The sequence below is a fragment of the Lichenostomus cassidix genome, chromosome 3 (assembly GCF_008360975.1).
Source record: "Lichenostomus cassidix isolate B80296 chromosome 3, HeHo_3.0, whole genome shotgun sequence".
NCBI classification, from domain to species: domain Eukaryota; kingdom Metazoa; phylum Chordata; class Aves; order Passeriformes; family Meliphagidae; genus Lichenostomus; species Lichenostomus cassidix.
The window spans coordinates 105861214-105876673 of record NC_139483.1 but is presented as its reverse complement, the minus strand read 5'-3'; the positions used below and the strand labels follow the sequence as shown (position 1 = coordinate 105876673).

At 43.5% G+C, this 15460-nt stretch overlaps 1 protein-coding gene across 1 annotated transcript; it reads left to right on the top strand.

The window, feature by feature from the left end:
* Window positions 1-10029: 10029 nt before the first annotated feature.
* Window positions 10030-15087, top strand: MRPL19 (mitochondrial ribosomal protein L19). Its single transcript, XM_085057000.1, has 6 exons — window positions 10030-10172; window positions 10364-10475; window positions 11649-11767; window positions 12277-12411; window positions 13199-13380; window positions 14736-15087. Exons 1-6 carry the CDS (start codon window positions 10115-10117, stop codon window positions 14949-14951), a joined length of 822 nt encoding a protein of 273 aa, XP_084913126.1. The 5' UTR covers window positions 10030-10114; the 3' UTR covers window positions 14952-15087.
* Window positions 15088-15460: the final 373 nt, after the last annotated feature.

Below are 15460 nucleotides of genomic sequence, written 5' to 3'. Positions count from 1 at the left end.
TGTCAGTCAGGGAAAATGGTAAGAGATAAGAAAATATTAAATACTTTTTAAGTCCAGCCAGAGCTCTTTCCACTTGGCCACATTCCTTCTAAATGAATGTAAATTAATGACAAAGTATATGTGCATTTATACCTACAGAAATATATGTAAACTGGGTGGGCAGAGCTTCAATATAAAATAGCAAAGCTTCCCAGCAGAGTACAGCTCTTTGTTCTCATATTTTTTTTTTAATCTTTCCCCTAAGAGTGTCTTATGGAAACAGATGGGGTTACTCATGGAAGTAAGCACTGTTTGCTTTCATCAATTTGAAGGCAGAAAACTTCATACAATGCAATTTTGCAATACAACACCAAGTATCTCACAAGTAAAATCCTCCTCTCTCTCCATATTCAATGTTAAACAACAGCTGTGCAGAATATTCAGACTGAAAAGACTTTGAAGTTTTCACATTTTGTATCACTCAATCACTTCAGTTTACAAAATGAACATAAAACTGGAGGACTTTGCTCCGTACTGGGACAGGCTTTGAGTGGGGGTAGTGTTTCAACCAAATTCTGTGTAGAGAAAAAGCCTTAAGTGGTTTTTCCTACTGAAACATTGGGAAACAAAGTGAAAAAATTTGAACAAAGTGGTGCAAAATCCTCCAGTGCATGAAAATGTCAAAAATAAAATATTTGGACACTACCAAGTGATCCACAACAAAGCTGCAAACTTTCTCCTCATGTCACACCAAGTACTTGATGTTGAAACCTCTCTCAGTTGGCATTCTCTTTATTATAATGATTCCATGTTCCATGTTAGAGGATACTGTGCAGTCTGGTGATTTATCTTGGCCCAGCATATCCAGCTGGGTTTAGTTGGTGCCTTGTGCCCAGGATGTTTTTGGGTTAATCACTGTACTAGAACTACAGGAATTTGGAGTAATCTTTATCTTTGTACTACACTGCAAGTCACATAAGGGTTTGAAGTGACAAGGATTTCAAGGATCAAAGTTCCTCAGCTGTGAACTGGGTCCTTCCTTTTCCTTGTGTCTCATCTGTCCTGCCTGTTTGTATTTGCTCCCCGAGATTTGTTGCTATGTTGGCATGTAGAACCAGCTGAGACACTGATCACTGACACCTTCAGGATTTTCACTATCTTCTGATATCTGTAAAGTGAAACTACTCTTCACTTGATCTGACTCATAAGTCCTCTTCTAACAGTTTTTCTGGGCAGATTTCTCCATTAATTGGATGATGGTAGATACTGTATTTACTACTTTCCATCTATCTTTCCATTGGCATATTCAGTAGCTCTCTGGGAGTGCTTCTTAGATGAGAGGCTGAATTTGATACCTGAAGATATCTATCTCTGACCTCGTTGGTCTTGGCTTTGAATAGCAGAGACATCCAGCTGGTTCAATGTAAGCACAATATGTTTTTCCTATTATCTCACTTGTGATAACCAAGGGATTTGATAATGAATTGTCTCAATCCTGCTGCTACGTAGGCATGAGTAACTTCAGGTTATAGACCCCTTTTAATCTGGATCTCCACTATGTTTTTCCCTTTTGTTCTTCCTGTTTTACTACCAACCCTCACAGATAATTTACATTATCCTTAATTTCCACAGGAGCCACAATTCTTTCTCAGAAAGAACACAGGAGCCACAACTCTGTCCTGTGGGAGTAACGTGCTATGATGGTATTTGAGAAAAAATGGGAATCATGTAAATATTCATTGTTAAAATGTTGCATTTATCCCAAACCTCTGTACTCCACTTTGAGGGCATGCAAAGGCAGAACCATGAAGTACAACAAAAGAATCCTTCAGCACTTCTCCAAGTCCTTCTGTCCCTCATGAGCACACATCCTCCACACACAATCACAGCCCACCCTTATGGAAACTATGGTTATACTGCAAAAGTCATTTTTGTTGCCAGAGACCTTTCCCACAAAAAGGATTGTTTCCAAGCATTGTCATGAAACCTTTTCATAAAACCCACATCTATACCAATAGGCTGAACCAAGTAAGGGTCTGGACACAGGCATTGCCACTCACCTTTTGGACTAGGACTTGGTACAATTATGACCCAGGTCACCTGGCATCCAGAACATTTCTGAGAATGGCTTGGGAGTTGGCAGGGACTTTGGCCATTCCCAGTGGGCAGGAAGAAATCCCACTTTGGAGTTTGATAGCAGGAACACAACCAGATGATGTGTTTTAAAAGACCCAAGAGTGCTTCAGAAGTTTGTAATAGCCTTGGAGAAGACAGTGGCATGGGCTGAGAACTGAAAATATAATCCCAGACCCAAGGCAGACTGTCTGCCAGTGCTACAGCATCTTCTCCATCGTGCTACCTTAGCAAGCCTGATTAGAGCTGCCCAGGAATGACAGTGCATCCTGCAGTCTCCAAACTCCAGCACAGCCACAGCCCAGCTTGCTACATGCTGTTGCTCCCACCTATTTACAGCAATCAGCAGGACCAACCATTCCTTCAGGAGCATTCAGCACAGACTGCACTTAAGTCTGATCTGGAGAAGTCAATGAGAAAAACCTTATAGTCTCCCCTGGTTCCAACAGATCAGCTTTCATCTGAGACTTGTCATTGCCTTGGAGCACAAGGTATTTCCCTGTACAGACAGCAAATTACACAAAAAACCTCTGGCTCACAGATCACAAACTGGTAAAAAATCAAAGGGAATCAGAGAAAATGCTTTTCTGCTGAATGGGGAAAATTAATCCCAAGAGTAATTTCACTGGCATCAGAGCAAATTCAACAATGGACTGCATCTATCATTTGCAAGAAGAACAGGTTTGTGCTCTCACATGTGCTTAAACGTACATTTTCCTTTCCTCTTTTAAATCTTTTCCATTTGAGAGGGCTGTTTCAAGAGTAACCATATGCTTTCACACGCATTTAAGTACACAGGCCAATAATATCACCAAGTATTTGTTTCACAGTGGTCCCAAGAGCCTCTTCAGTGACCAAGTCCAGGTGTGCTGGGCATTGCAGACAGTACTGAACCATGTCATCTAAAACAACCCAAGGAACTTACATTGACATTGAAGTCCAAGCCATCCAAACCTTTGCACTCTGAAGACACAACACTGCCATTAGGGAGCTCCAGTCAACTTGCTTCTAAGGCAAGAGATGCTTCCCACTGCAGAAAGCTAATACTGAAATTTGACTGCAGTCATTGTCTCTGGGCACATGTTTCACACATCACTGATACCTAATGCGGTAATGCTACTCACCAGATGAGCTACAAAGGTTGCAGAGGAAGGAAGGAAACTTTACAGGTTTTTACAGTTTTTTTTACAAGAGATTTGTGAATGTCAGAGTTCACCAGGCAGGGCAGTGCCTGGACTGACAGCAGTGCTATGTGCAGAGCTGTGTGTGTAGGGGCATAGCTTAGTGGTTGCATGAATCCAGGGGCTACATAAGACTGGTATAAAAAGTGGTTTTCTATACACAAGTACATTGCCTCAGAAACACCTCAGCAGAGGTAAAAGGAGACTAGAACCCACTTAGATTCCAAATTTCAATTTTTGCTGGTCTATCCCCTTGTGAAGACTGAAAAGCCACCATCATCCTCCCAGCCTTTCCCTGCCCAACACCCTGGTGCCTGTACTCTGACCTCTCCTGCACTTAACCTCTGGGTGCTGTTTCTTGCACAGCCCTTCCCTGGTCATTCTCAACCTCAGGTATTGTTGCCCATGGAGAATCTCTCATATTTATTACTACACTGCTGGTAATTTCTTGCTTTGTTTGCTAACCCCATCTTGGACATGCATAACTAACCAAATCCCATTCTCCTTTCCCACAGTAGCAGGTAAAATAATTTTTTTTTCAGTTCACTGAATCTATCCCAACAGCACACCATCTCACCTCCACATAATGCTCCGTCTGAAAAATGTACCTTCTGATATTAGAGGCAAAGCAGTTTTGTCCATTGAAAGGAGTCTGATTGGAGGAAGCTTGGTTTTCACCAAAAGAAGATTGCCACAAATGGTGATGTGAATAACTTGGAGAGCAGAGGCCTTCTTCAGCTGGTTTAGGAATCCAGTGTCCAGAGCTGCTGATGCTTCTGCGGGGCAAGAGGCAGAGACACAAAGCTTGTAAAGTCCAGTTCCCAAGTGAAAGCCCTGCTTTGAGTCCAGAGGTAAGCAAAGTGAGACATAAAACAAAGCAGCAGTTTTTCTCTCCCACATATCTTCACACAATAGTACTGGCACACAGCTGAACCAGTACAGTGGAAAATAATGTTACAATTTCTAAAGGGGTTTTGCAGAACAAAGGATATTGGATCACATTTGCTCCTCAGGTTAGTCACACAATAATGAAGAGAAGTTGATTGGCTTTGTTAAAAATAATGAGAAGCCATGACTTTGAGCAATTTGATCATAAATTTTTTACTTGCTTTTCCTCCTGCATGTGGAGGTTCAGATAGTAGATATAATTTACTATGACAAACCACCAGCATTAATGCATTAATCAAGAAAAACAAATGGCCCCCTTTGAAATCTCCTGCCCACCTAGAGAGAGTAATGGGGTTATAAATGGAGAAAGAACAAATATTGACTCTATGAAATGTAAAGGTACCTGGGAGTTCACCCATCACTCTTTAGCTTACACTTGCCTTTCAAGATTAATGTGATTTCTTTTCTAATCCATTTCAATTGGGTTGGTTTGTTTGGGGGTTTTTTTAGCATCTCAAGAAACAGAATGGGGACATCAGTGGTGTCTTCAGGGTCTCAAGTCTTCCAGACTGTTTCTGAAGGACAGCACCTCCACTTTCTGGAATGAGGTAGATGCTCCCAACCCAAGATATTTCTCTCAGTTTGAGGTAAGTACAGAAGGAGCTGCCTGGACTAGTCAATGAGTTATTTGTTTGATGGTGCTTCTGATGCAGCTTTCTGTAAGATGGCTCCAGAACTCAGTGTCCATCATTTAGACTATAGAAACTCAGAGGCACAGACACTTCTTGGCATCTGGACCCATATAGGATGCAAGACCCAAAAATTTACTGCCTAAGGGAAAGACCTCTGGCATCATTAACTGGACATAATCTTACTTGGTCACACATTCTTCATAACTCTCCAAACTCGTAACTTCTCATTCATTTAACCTCTTAACTTTGTCCTCTACATAGATTATTGGATTAATTTCAACATTGGCCTCCATACTAGATACAATTCCTCTTTAAAATGTCTTACTAAATCAGAAAATTATGAGAATCAAATGTTTCATAAATGCTGAGATCAGCCAGCGTTGCTGTCTCTTCCGTAACCTGTAAGGATGCCACGCATCTGAGAGGGAACTCAGTTCTGAATGAGGACATAATCAAGAGCAAAAGCCCCAAGAAAAACTACAAAGCCAGTCACAGCTCAGATTCTCAATGATCTGAAAACATCACAGATTCCAAGAGGAATTTAAAGACACTTCTTACTCAGAACACAGAGCCAGAACACTGAGGCACTGGCAAAGCTGCTGTCAGACCAGTTCACATTTCATATATCCCCCACACCCTAATAGAAATCATCAGCACACTGCTTTTTCCATCTCCCATACAGGTTATGCAATAACAATTTACCCTCCAGGGATGTAATGCAACAATGGGAAAAGGAAATGGAAGAACATAGGTGTGCATGAACACGGCGATGTGCCCTAGAAGCCATGCTCCCTGCCAGAAGCCTTGTGGAAGCCTCAGGCTCAGAGGAGCAGATGTGACCACTTTCCCAGCACTGCACACAAAGGGGAGAACATGCAGTGGCCTGGCAGGGTTAACTGTGTGTGGCTCCAGCAGGATGCACGCTCCAGCAGGATGCACGCTCCAAAACAACCGAGGCCTGCGGCTGTTTTGACAGAACGAGCAGAAGATTTTCCAGTCCATCGCTTTACTGAGCTCAGTGCTGGGGTCCTGTATCTGAAGAACAGCTCTCTCACTCCTCTTTGCTTGCTCTACAGTAAGGCAAGAAATGTAATTGTGGATGCTTGATGGCCACCTTAATAAGCAGATGATCTGTCCAGAAGGGTCTGGCACCTGACGTCATTTTAAGCAACACTTTGGGATTTCTCTGATTATATTCAGCTAGGTCAACTCACCTTAAGTTAACCAATAACTCATGTCTCATTAAAAGGAAGCTTCCAAAAAGACTAGAAATGACATCAGGTTGTTTAAAGGTTCAAATAAAATCCAGTGTACTCAAACCTTTCTAGAGTAGTATATAGAGCTGCTCTGGGATAAACAGGACACACAGGAATCCAGACATAGCCTTGTGTCCATGCTGACACAGGTTTGCAAGAGAACCTGAAGGGTTCAGACACCTCTGGACAGTCTGAAAGAAGCTACATCTGCTCCACCAGCCACTGATAAGGCTACAGCAGCTATGAATGGCTTAACAGGTGTTCTGAAGAGGGCACAATTTAGCTAGAAGATGAGGTGGAGATGCCCTCTATGAGCTAGCCCCATTTCTTTTGTAATCCAGGGACACCCAGCTGCCTCTTCTCAACCCTGAATGGACAACACACCACATCTCCAGAGCAGCTCAGCCCCTTGTACAAATCTCTTTTTGTTTAGAGACACAGTAATAATAACAGCAGGTGTTACCACTTTTTGCTATGTTTCCTATAAAAAGACATCTAAGTTCCCTTGGGCAACATGAAAATTCACTCCCTTCTTCACACCCTCTCACAGGCCACAGACAGCTGTATTGGGGTTGCTGCAACATGACTTCAGGTGTTCAGAAGAAATCTCTGGGATTTCAGGCTGCAGTGCAGACTGTTTTGGAATACAGGTGATACTGACAGCCCTGATCCTGGTGGTGCTGGGACTGAAGCACCACATTCCTGGTGACATGAGCAGGTTGAATCCAGACAGGATGTGTTAGATGCAGGTAGGCAGGTACAATAGAGTCTGCTGGACACCTCCACACCAGAAATGTACACCCCTTCCCTATCTACCAAACGCAGCATATGATCTGAGAAGGTCTGTTCTTCAGGCTTTGCTACAACAAAGTTGAGTTAAAGCACAGAAATCAAAAATGGATGGCTCACAGTGACTAAGAAAGGGTGGAGCAAAACACGAGGTCCCCATTCTTAAATGTTGGCCTGTTTTCCTCTAATGAGCAGGACTATCATTCAGTGAAATCTTTAGCAAGGGAGTGCAAAGAGGATCTCTTGATTTTATTGATACATCTGCAAGGACACATGAAGGGAGGGAGACAGATCACTAAAATGCCAGTGTCAAGAGATTTGGAGTTGAAATAGGCTGGTGGTGGCAGCATACCTAGCTGGATAATTGAAGGTGTTTGGGGTGAGTGTAAGCAATGATTAACTGCCATGCTCAGGTTTGAAACAAATACCTCAAGAAGGGTATTGAAATAAGGGAGGAGACTTCAAAGACACTAACATGAAGGATGACATATTAATGGAAGATCTTGGCCACATCCTACTTGCATAGATGAGAGGGGATTGGGTTAAGCACTATTTTCTACCTATCTGGGTTTACTTCCCAAAGACACTCAGATGAGACTAGTAAGGAACCATAAGTGAACTCCCCTGGGACAGAACAGGAGTGACTAGAAATATGTTCAACTTAATCAGAATTAATCCAGAGGAGTCCCAAAGTCTGTTTAATCACAGAATAAGCTGAGTTGGAAGGGACCCTCAAAGATCATTGAGTCCACTATGTGCCTGAGAGCATTGTCCAAACACTTCTTGAGTTCTGTCAGGCTTGGTTCTGTGACCACTACCCTGGGGAGCTGTTCCAGTGCCCAACCACCCTCTGGGTGAAGAACCCTTTCCTAATATCCAAACTAAACCTCCCCTGAAACAACTTCAGGCCATTCCCTTGGGTCCTGTCACTGTCACCGTCACCACAGAGAAGAGATCAGTGTCTGCCCCTCCTCTTCCCCTCACCAGGAAGTTGTAAGTGCAATGAGGTCTCCCCTCAGTCTTCTTCAGGCTGAACAGACCAAGTGCCTTCATCCATTCCTCATACAGCTTCCCCCCAAGGCCCTCCACCATCTTCATTTCCCTCCTTTGTTGTACCATCTGAGAATAGTGATGCCTCTCATTTATGAAATTCATCCTACTCCAGTGATTGTAAAGTGATCCATATTTTCATAGATTTTGTTATATAGGCAAGAAAAGTAGGGAGGCAGCCCTTCTCCCACTCTGTCTGACCTAAAAGAATGAAGAAACTCAAGGTGAGTGTCTTGCACCTATATTTCAAACTCAAGAAAGCTGTTCCAAAAAAAAAGAAAAACCAGAACAGACCAAACAACACATGATCCCATGTCTTGATGCCAGGGTGCCTCAACAACCCACACAGGAATTATACACAAGGGCAAGGTTCTCAGCCCTGTAGGACACCCCAAGAAAAGTGAAGTCCAGTTGGGAATCCCTGAGCTCAGGGCAGTTCCAGCCTGCTGAGATGGTTTTGTTAGCCTGCAATCCACAGTGGTCAGTCAAGGAGTTAGAAATAGCTCCCTGACACTGAAACATCCAATTCTCTTCTTCAAAGACAGTTGTGAGCCACAAATCTGCAGTTTTCCAAGTCATAACCCACACATCCCCTTACAGCTGTTTTATCTCTTCGATCACCATTGTTATTGGAATTACCCCTACATAATTCCTCACCCCCTGAGATATATTATTCTACATTTTTAATAGTGCTTACATAAGGAACAAGAACATTAAAAAAAATTAACTTGAGAAGAAGAGGTGTGCTCAGTGCTGGTGGAGATTTTTTTGTATTTTAAGGGTCAGAGTGCCCTCTTCTGTCCCATCCATGTCCTCATTTTTAACTTTGTTAAATCAGCAAATTGTATAGAAAAACTGCGACTTGTCTTCTGCACTCCTTATTGCCTTCTAAAGGACACTTAAGAAACCAAAAACCAGACCACGAAGTAGGAAGCAACTCTTTTTATGTGGAGGCTTGGGCAGTCAGTTGCAACCAATAAAAGGGGTTGGGGGAACATCACAAGAAACATGATGGATCTAATTAGTTCACGAGGTCAGGGATATTTTGAAGGGAATTTCTGCGAAGTCTAAACAGTGGGATATTATTTATAGACCTGCATTTGAAATTCACCTCCCTCCTGCCTCTGCAGCCGCTAACTGAATAGAGACTGATGGCCAAGGAAATCTGACTGACACAAACATACTAAAAGCAGCTCAATAGTGCCATTGCATATAATAATTTCTAAACTAATCTTGGTGAAAGCACTGGGACTACAGGATATCTGAATTATGGACAGAGCTAACAACGGCCTGGAAAAAAAACTGTTGAGCATTCTTATCACGAAGTCACACAGAAGCGTGCATCTGGAAAATGTATCACCACTTTCATGGGGCAAAGCCAGAATTCAGGAACTGTGGTGGATCCCTGTTATGTCCAAGGAGCTATTACGAGTGTGCCTGCCCTGTGTTCGCACGGCGGCTGATGATGCCAGGGGATGCACTGGGAGCTCCAGCTCCGCATCCCGGTGACACCACCTGCCCCTCTGCCTGCTTTAGGGCCTCGGTGTGTCTGCCACACCCCAAATCTCCTCGAGGGATGGAAGCGAAAGGGCAGCTTTGTTTCCTCTCATCCTTAAATCACAGAACGCTTTGGGTTGGGAGGGGAGGTCTTTAAGGCCCTTTCCGCCCTCAGCCTTGGGCAGGGACACCTCCCGCTAGACCAGGTTACTCCGAGCCCATCCAACCTGGCCTTGAACACTTCCAGCGATGGGAAGTGCACAGCCTCAGCGGGAAGCCTGTTCCACGGCCTCACCACCCTCAAAACGAGGAATTTTTTCCTATTAACCTGTCCCGGTTTCGCACCACACCGTGAGGGAGCAGCGCCCGTGACGGAGCACAGCACCGCCCATGAAGCACCAGCGCCCGTGAGGGAGCACCGCCCGTGAGGGAGCACAGCACCGCCCGTGAGGAAGCACCGCCCCGTGAGGGCGCACCGCTCCGTGAGGCAGCACCGCCCCATGAGGGAGCACAGCACCGCCCCGTGAGGGAGCACCGCCCGTGAGGGAGCACCGCCCGTGAGGGAGCACCGCCCGTGAGGGAGCACCGCCCCGCTCCGTTCCGCCGGGCTTTGTCCCTCCGCGCTCGCCGTAGCTGCCGCGCCGCAGCCATGGCGGCTGCCTGTGGGAGGCTGGTGCCGAGGGGCGCCGCCATCGCCCTGCCCGCCCGTGAGCACCGCCCGACCCTCACCCTCACCCCCAGCACCCCCGAGCTTCCCCCTGCCCGGCGCCCTCCTCCTGCCCTCCCTGCCCAGAGGGCTGGCGTGGCGAGGGGCGAGTTGTGGTGCCGTGTCCTGCCTTGGTGGGGGCGGTTCAGCTTGAAATCACGGGTGCTGTAAACGTTGTTTTGTATTTTGCAGGGTGCTTTTCTCTATCGGGGTATCGAGGGAGCAGCGATGGGAAGCCACGGAAATTCCAGCCGCCTCCGAAGCCCGTCATTATTGACAGGAAGACGCAGAAGGAAGAGAAGGGGTGAGGATGTCCCTCTGCTCACCTGGGCTTGCAGAGCCTTACCTGGGCTGTGTCCAGGGCTGTGCTCCGGTGGTCACTGTGTGAGCACTTAATTAAAGAGACGAGGCATCACACAAAAGAAAAACAACAAAAGAAACAACACGATTTGTAAAGTTTTAGCCAAGACCATTAGTGTTGAAATATGTTCAAAACACGTTAAAATACTGTTTCTGATGTTTCTGAAAGCATTGAAACATGAAAAAAATGTAAAGCAGTAAACACTTTTGCAAATTTGGGGTTAACGTGAGGCTCTGTCTGTCAAAGGCATCTTTTTAGTGTGACAGGGATGTGGGTCTTGTGTCTGCCTTTGCCTTAGAAGTTGAGAGCAGTTGTGAGCATGTGCATCACTGTAAAATGGACCTGATGTCACTGGTAGCCTTAATGAAATGTCTCATTCTGGGCATTTTTGATGTTTCCTCAACCTGTTTCATAGAATCACAGAACGGTTTGGGTTGGAAAGGTTGCTTCAAGTCCCATCCAGCCTGATCTTGAACACTTCCAGGGTTGGGACATCCATGACCTCTCTGGCTTTTAAACCCAATTTGCATTGATTTAAAATGACCCAGTGGTTCAAACTGCAGTGCTGCGTCTGGAAGAGTGGTAGCACTCTATTGTTCATCTGTGTGTATTCATCTTCCTCTCCCAAAAAAACTCACTAAACCCACAGCATCAAGGCAGCCCAGGAATGGGAAAAGCATTAAAATCAGGTTATAAATACGTCCACTTTGCCTTCAGATCTGTTAAGGGAAATATCTTTAAGAAGTGAAGAGTCTGCATGGCTCTGTGACAGCATTAACTAACCTGTTCTCTTTCACTCAGCTCCTCTGAGACCAACATGTATTACTGGTTTTGGAAAAAAATCTGTTTAAAAGAACAACTACAGAAAACCAAACCCAAACAAAAAAGCCACAAAAAACCTCCAAAACCAAAATCAAAACCCCACAAAAAATCCTTTTAGTAACAAAAAACAATAAATAAAATTGATGACTTCATGGACTGCAGTTCATATCTCTGAAAAAGCAACTGATGGTGATTAACCAGCTGGTGAATTTTAGGCCAAGTACTTGGAATTCTCTCATATTTTTATGCAAACACTTTTGTTTCATATTTTTAAAACTTTGGCTTTTCTTACAGGTTCCTGAGCCCTGAATTTATACCTCCCAGAGGGAGAACAGATCCTCTTAAATACTATATGGAAAGAAAGGATATGATACAGAGAAGAAAAGTCTTCAACATCCCAGAATTCTATGTTGGTCAGTAACGTCACTAAAACTTTCATTATTCTGTCAGTATATTACGTTGTGTGGGGTGGTAGAATAGCACAAAACATCAAAGTCTTAGGTGTGTTAGAACAACTAGGATGTGTTTCTGTATGTAGTACTTTGTATTTTAATCTCATAATTTACATCCAAATTCATTAAAAGAATAATCCTAATGTGTTCTTTATTTGGGGTTTTTTCAATCCTGTCACTTGAGGATATGGTTTACCAGTAGAGGTAAAGAAAAAAAAATACATTAGATTAATTATATTCAATTTGGATAGGGAAGAGCAAAAAAATAAAGGTGAAGGTTTGTAGTTAACCTGCAGAATCACTTCATATATCAATTCAGGTCATGTTAGAAGTTTTTTGTGTTTCTGGCACTTTTGATGGGAAACAAATATTTTCAAAAAGCACCTGAATAGATGCACTTTTCCTGACTCTTCCCATATTTTGGTACTTACTAACTTGGACAGTTTATTGTAATCCATTTTTTTTGGCAGGCAGCATACTCGCTGTGACTACTGCAGATCCCTATGCCAGTGACAAATCCAACCGGTTTGTTGGGATCTGCATTCAAAGGGGAGGGAAAGGACTCGGCGCTACCTTTGTCCTTCGGAATGTCATAGAAGACCAAGGTGGGGTGTCAACTGTGGTAATTATGCTACAACTGTTCAGCATAAAAACGTTTTGAGTTGTAGAAATTTTGTCTGGGGCGAGGAAAACAGCAGATTGAAGTGAAGTTGTGAGTGTGCCTGTTGGAGTACTCTGCGAGTTTAAAACTCTGTACACAGAAATGTTGTCATGCTCTGTACTTGAAGGCATAGAACTGCACAGTAATTTTTTTGTCTGTATACTTGGTGATATTTAGACATTCCGTGATGGTTGTGCTTACGTGTGAGCCTGGGCAATCTGCTACCATGTAAATACCAGCCCAGTGAGCACTGTGTATTTGCATGAAGTGGGGATGTAGGTGTGAATGGTTTAACAAGCAACAGATTTGCAGAGTTTTATCATAGGTTCATACTCTGGATTATGACAAAATTGGGGGCAATGCAAACAGTGGAGTTCTGAGGGCAAATATGAAAGGCGTGGGTGTCTTTTCATATACACTGCATGTACACAGAGATGGGTAGTAACAGCCATTGTGACCAAAAAGGAGTAACGTTTAAAACCCAAGCTCATCGTCCTTAAATTCGAGCCATTCAAGTCTCTTAAGCCATTCTGTTATCAAAGATTTGACTTACAAAGGAATGTGCACACACAATGCACGAGTACAATCACAAGTGCACACAGCACTGTAGTGCTTTGAGAACTAAAAGGCAGTTTGCAGTGATACAGGAATGTATCTCCGAAGCAATGCTTGCTTAAGTGTTAGTATTTCTCATGAATTTGGTTCATTAAACCAGGCTTTCTGTCTCTCAGGAGTTGAAATCTGTTACGAACTGTACAGTCCTCGAATCCAAGCGATCGAGGTCCTGAAGCTGGAGAAGAGGCTGGATGACAACCTGATGTACCTGCGAGATGCCCTCCCTGAGTACAGCACTGTCGATGTCAATATGAAACCTGTCTCTCGTATGGAGCATGAGGAAATTCCTGTGAACAAGGTAGGAGCCATGTGTTTCAGAGGGAAAGCACAGGATTATGTAAATAACTTCCATTTATGACTGTTATCCTGGCAGGCTGTATCAGCTCTTTGCTACATCAGGTACCACGGTGACAGAAGTAGGTAAAATCAGGCAAGTCTGTGCCATTTCTATAGTGAAAGCATGGTGAGAGTGTAAACACCTACCATCCTCTGTAGTTAACTTTGAAGGCATGCAGAGTGGCAGCCTCCACATTCCTCTGTACAACTGTGCAGAGAGGAAAGCTCTTCTTACAGAAACGTTATTGTTAATGTGGTTACTGATTCAGGAGTGGTTGGTGTCAAGAAACAAGGTAAGAAAGATGAAGAGTAAACTAAAATCTGCATCTCAGGGAAAATCCAGAAATCAGCAGACCCTGTCAGCGTGTTGTGTAAACTCATGTCCCGGGTTAATGATGAAACTCTCTCTCCTCCGAGAGCGAAGGGCCCCGACACCCCCTCCCCCACCCACAACAGAACCTCTCAGATGAAAGTGAAGAAAAAACTATTTATTTAACAAAACCACGCAGAGTGCCCTACAAGGCACAGGGGAAGGGGAAAAAGCAAGGTGAAAGGCAGTTATTCAACCTGATTAAAAGTCCTTTTCTCAGACGCAGTCCCTCTCCTCCTCGCCCCCCACCCGGGGCCGGGTGGAGCTCCCTGGAGAGCTCTGCTGTCCTCTGGCCCTCCTGGGTCTCCGGGTGGCAAAGCAGATCGAAGAGAAGGGGTCCGAACGAGGAAAAAAAAAAAAAAGAAGAAGAATGGAAAAAACGGGAACAGAGCTCACTCCGACCCCCGTCCAGCACGCAGTCTCTGCCGGGCGACGAATCCTCCCCCGGAGCGAGGCTTGGAGAAAATGTTTTCAAAACAACCCGCCTTTCTCTCTGCGGCTGGGTGCAGTTAAAGAGACAGGACCACACATTTTTACACATTTTTTTTTCTTTCTTGGGCATATAAGCCAACGATAGGGGATAAAGGATTATCATATCATCAATCCAAGACAACTCAGTATGGTAATTCCTCCTGCTACTTCTATTTTTCCTTAATAAGGAGCAAAAATACAAAGATGAGTTAGCTTCACTTTATGGTTCAACTAAGGACTCTGTGATAAATCAAGACAGTGTTAATTAAGGAATTTTATAAGATTCTATGACAATAGTCAGGTGGACAAAAAATTTCTACTAGTATAAAGTAGTAGTTCCCTAACAGACAGGTCAGTTTTCTCTTCCCTTCCTTCTGTTGGAGCAGCATTTGTCATGTTGTGCTAAGGTCACAATCAAAAATCTAATTACTTTGTATCTTTTTGTTTTTCTAAAATTTTTTAATCTTTCATTCTAGCTGCAGGTACGAATGAAACCTAAACCATGGTCAAAACGGTGGGAAAGACCCAAATACAACATAAAAGGAATAAAGTTTGAGCTTCCAGAACATAAAATGAAAGCAGCACAGAAGTGGAGCCAGCCATGGCTGGAATTTGACATGCTGAGAGAATATGACACTTCAAAAATAGAGGAAAAAATTCGGAAAGAACTGAGTGAAGAACTTGGAAAATAATAATGTTTTTTGAAGACTAGGAGTTACTGATAAAATTAATATTTTTAGTTTACTGTATAGATCATCAGTTGTCAAGGTTTGTACATACATGGGCAAAGCAAACAATAAAGTTAACCTTTCCATATTTCAAAATGAACAGATTCTGTGACTCAAGTGTCCACTGCCCTCCCACTGCTTACAATTCATTACAAGGAATCTTTCTTCCAGAAACAAACATCTACAGAGCTAAATTGTGATAGAACATCAATTACATTTTTGTCATAGCACAAGGCTGGTGCTAGAGACAAGCTGGGATGAGACAAAACAGAACAAGAGAAAAGCAATGAGATCATGAGTTTGTGGTGATTGCTGATCAGCAGTTGCATTTTTGTTGGCATTCTGAGAGGAAAAGCAACAGAAATTAATTATTAGAAAGCAGTATTTACAAATAATTCCTAAAGCTGCTGAAGGTTAATGGAGCTGGAGGGTTTTTTTCTTCATACACCTTAATAACATTTTTGTCACATTAA

Excerpts from the sequence above, each read along its gene's own strand:
- MRPL19 (XM_085057000.1), top strand. The coding sequence starts at position 10,115 with ATGGCGGCTGCCTGTGGGAGGCTGGTGCCGAGGGGCGCCGCCATCGCC. Across the intron at positions 11,768-12,276 it reads CATCCCAGAATTCTATGTTG|GCAGCATACTCGCTGTGACT; the intron begins GTCAGTAACGTC and ends TTTTTTTGGCAG. Across the intron at positions 12,412-13,198 it reads GAATGTCATAGAAGACCAAG|GAGTTGAAATCTGTTACGAA; the intron begins GTGGGGTGTCAA and ends TCTGTCTCTCAG.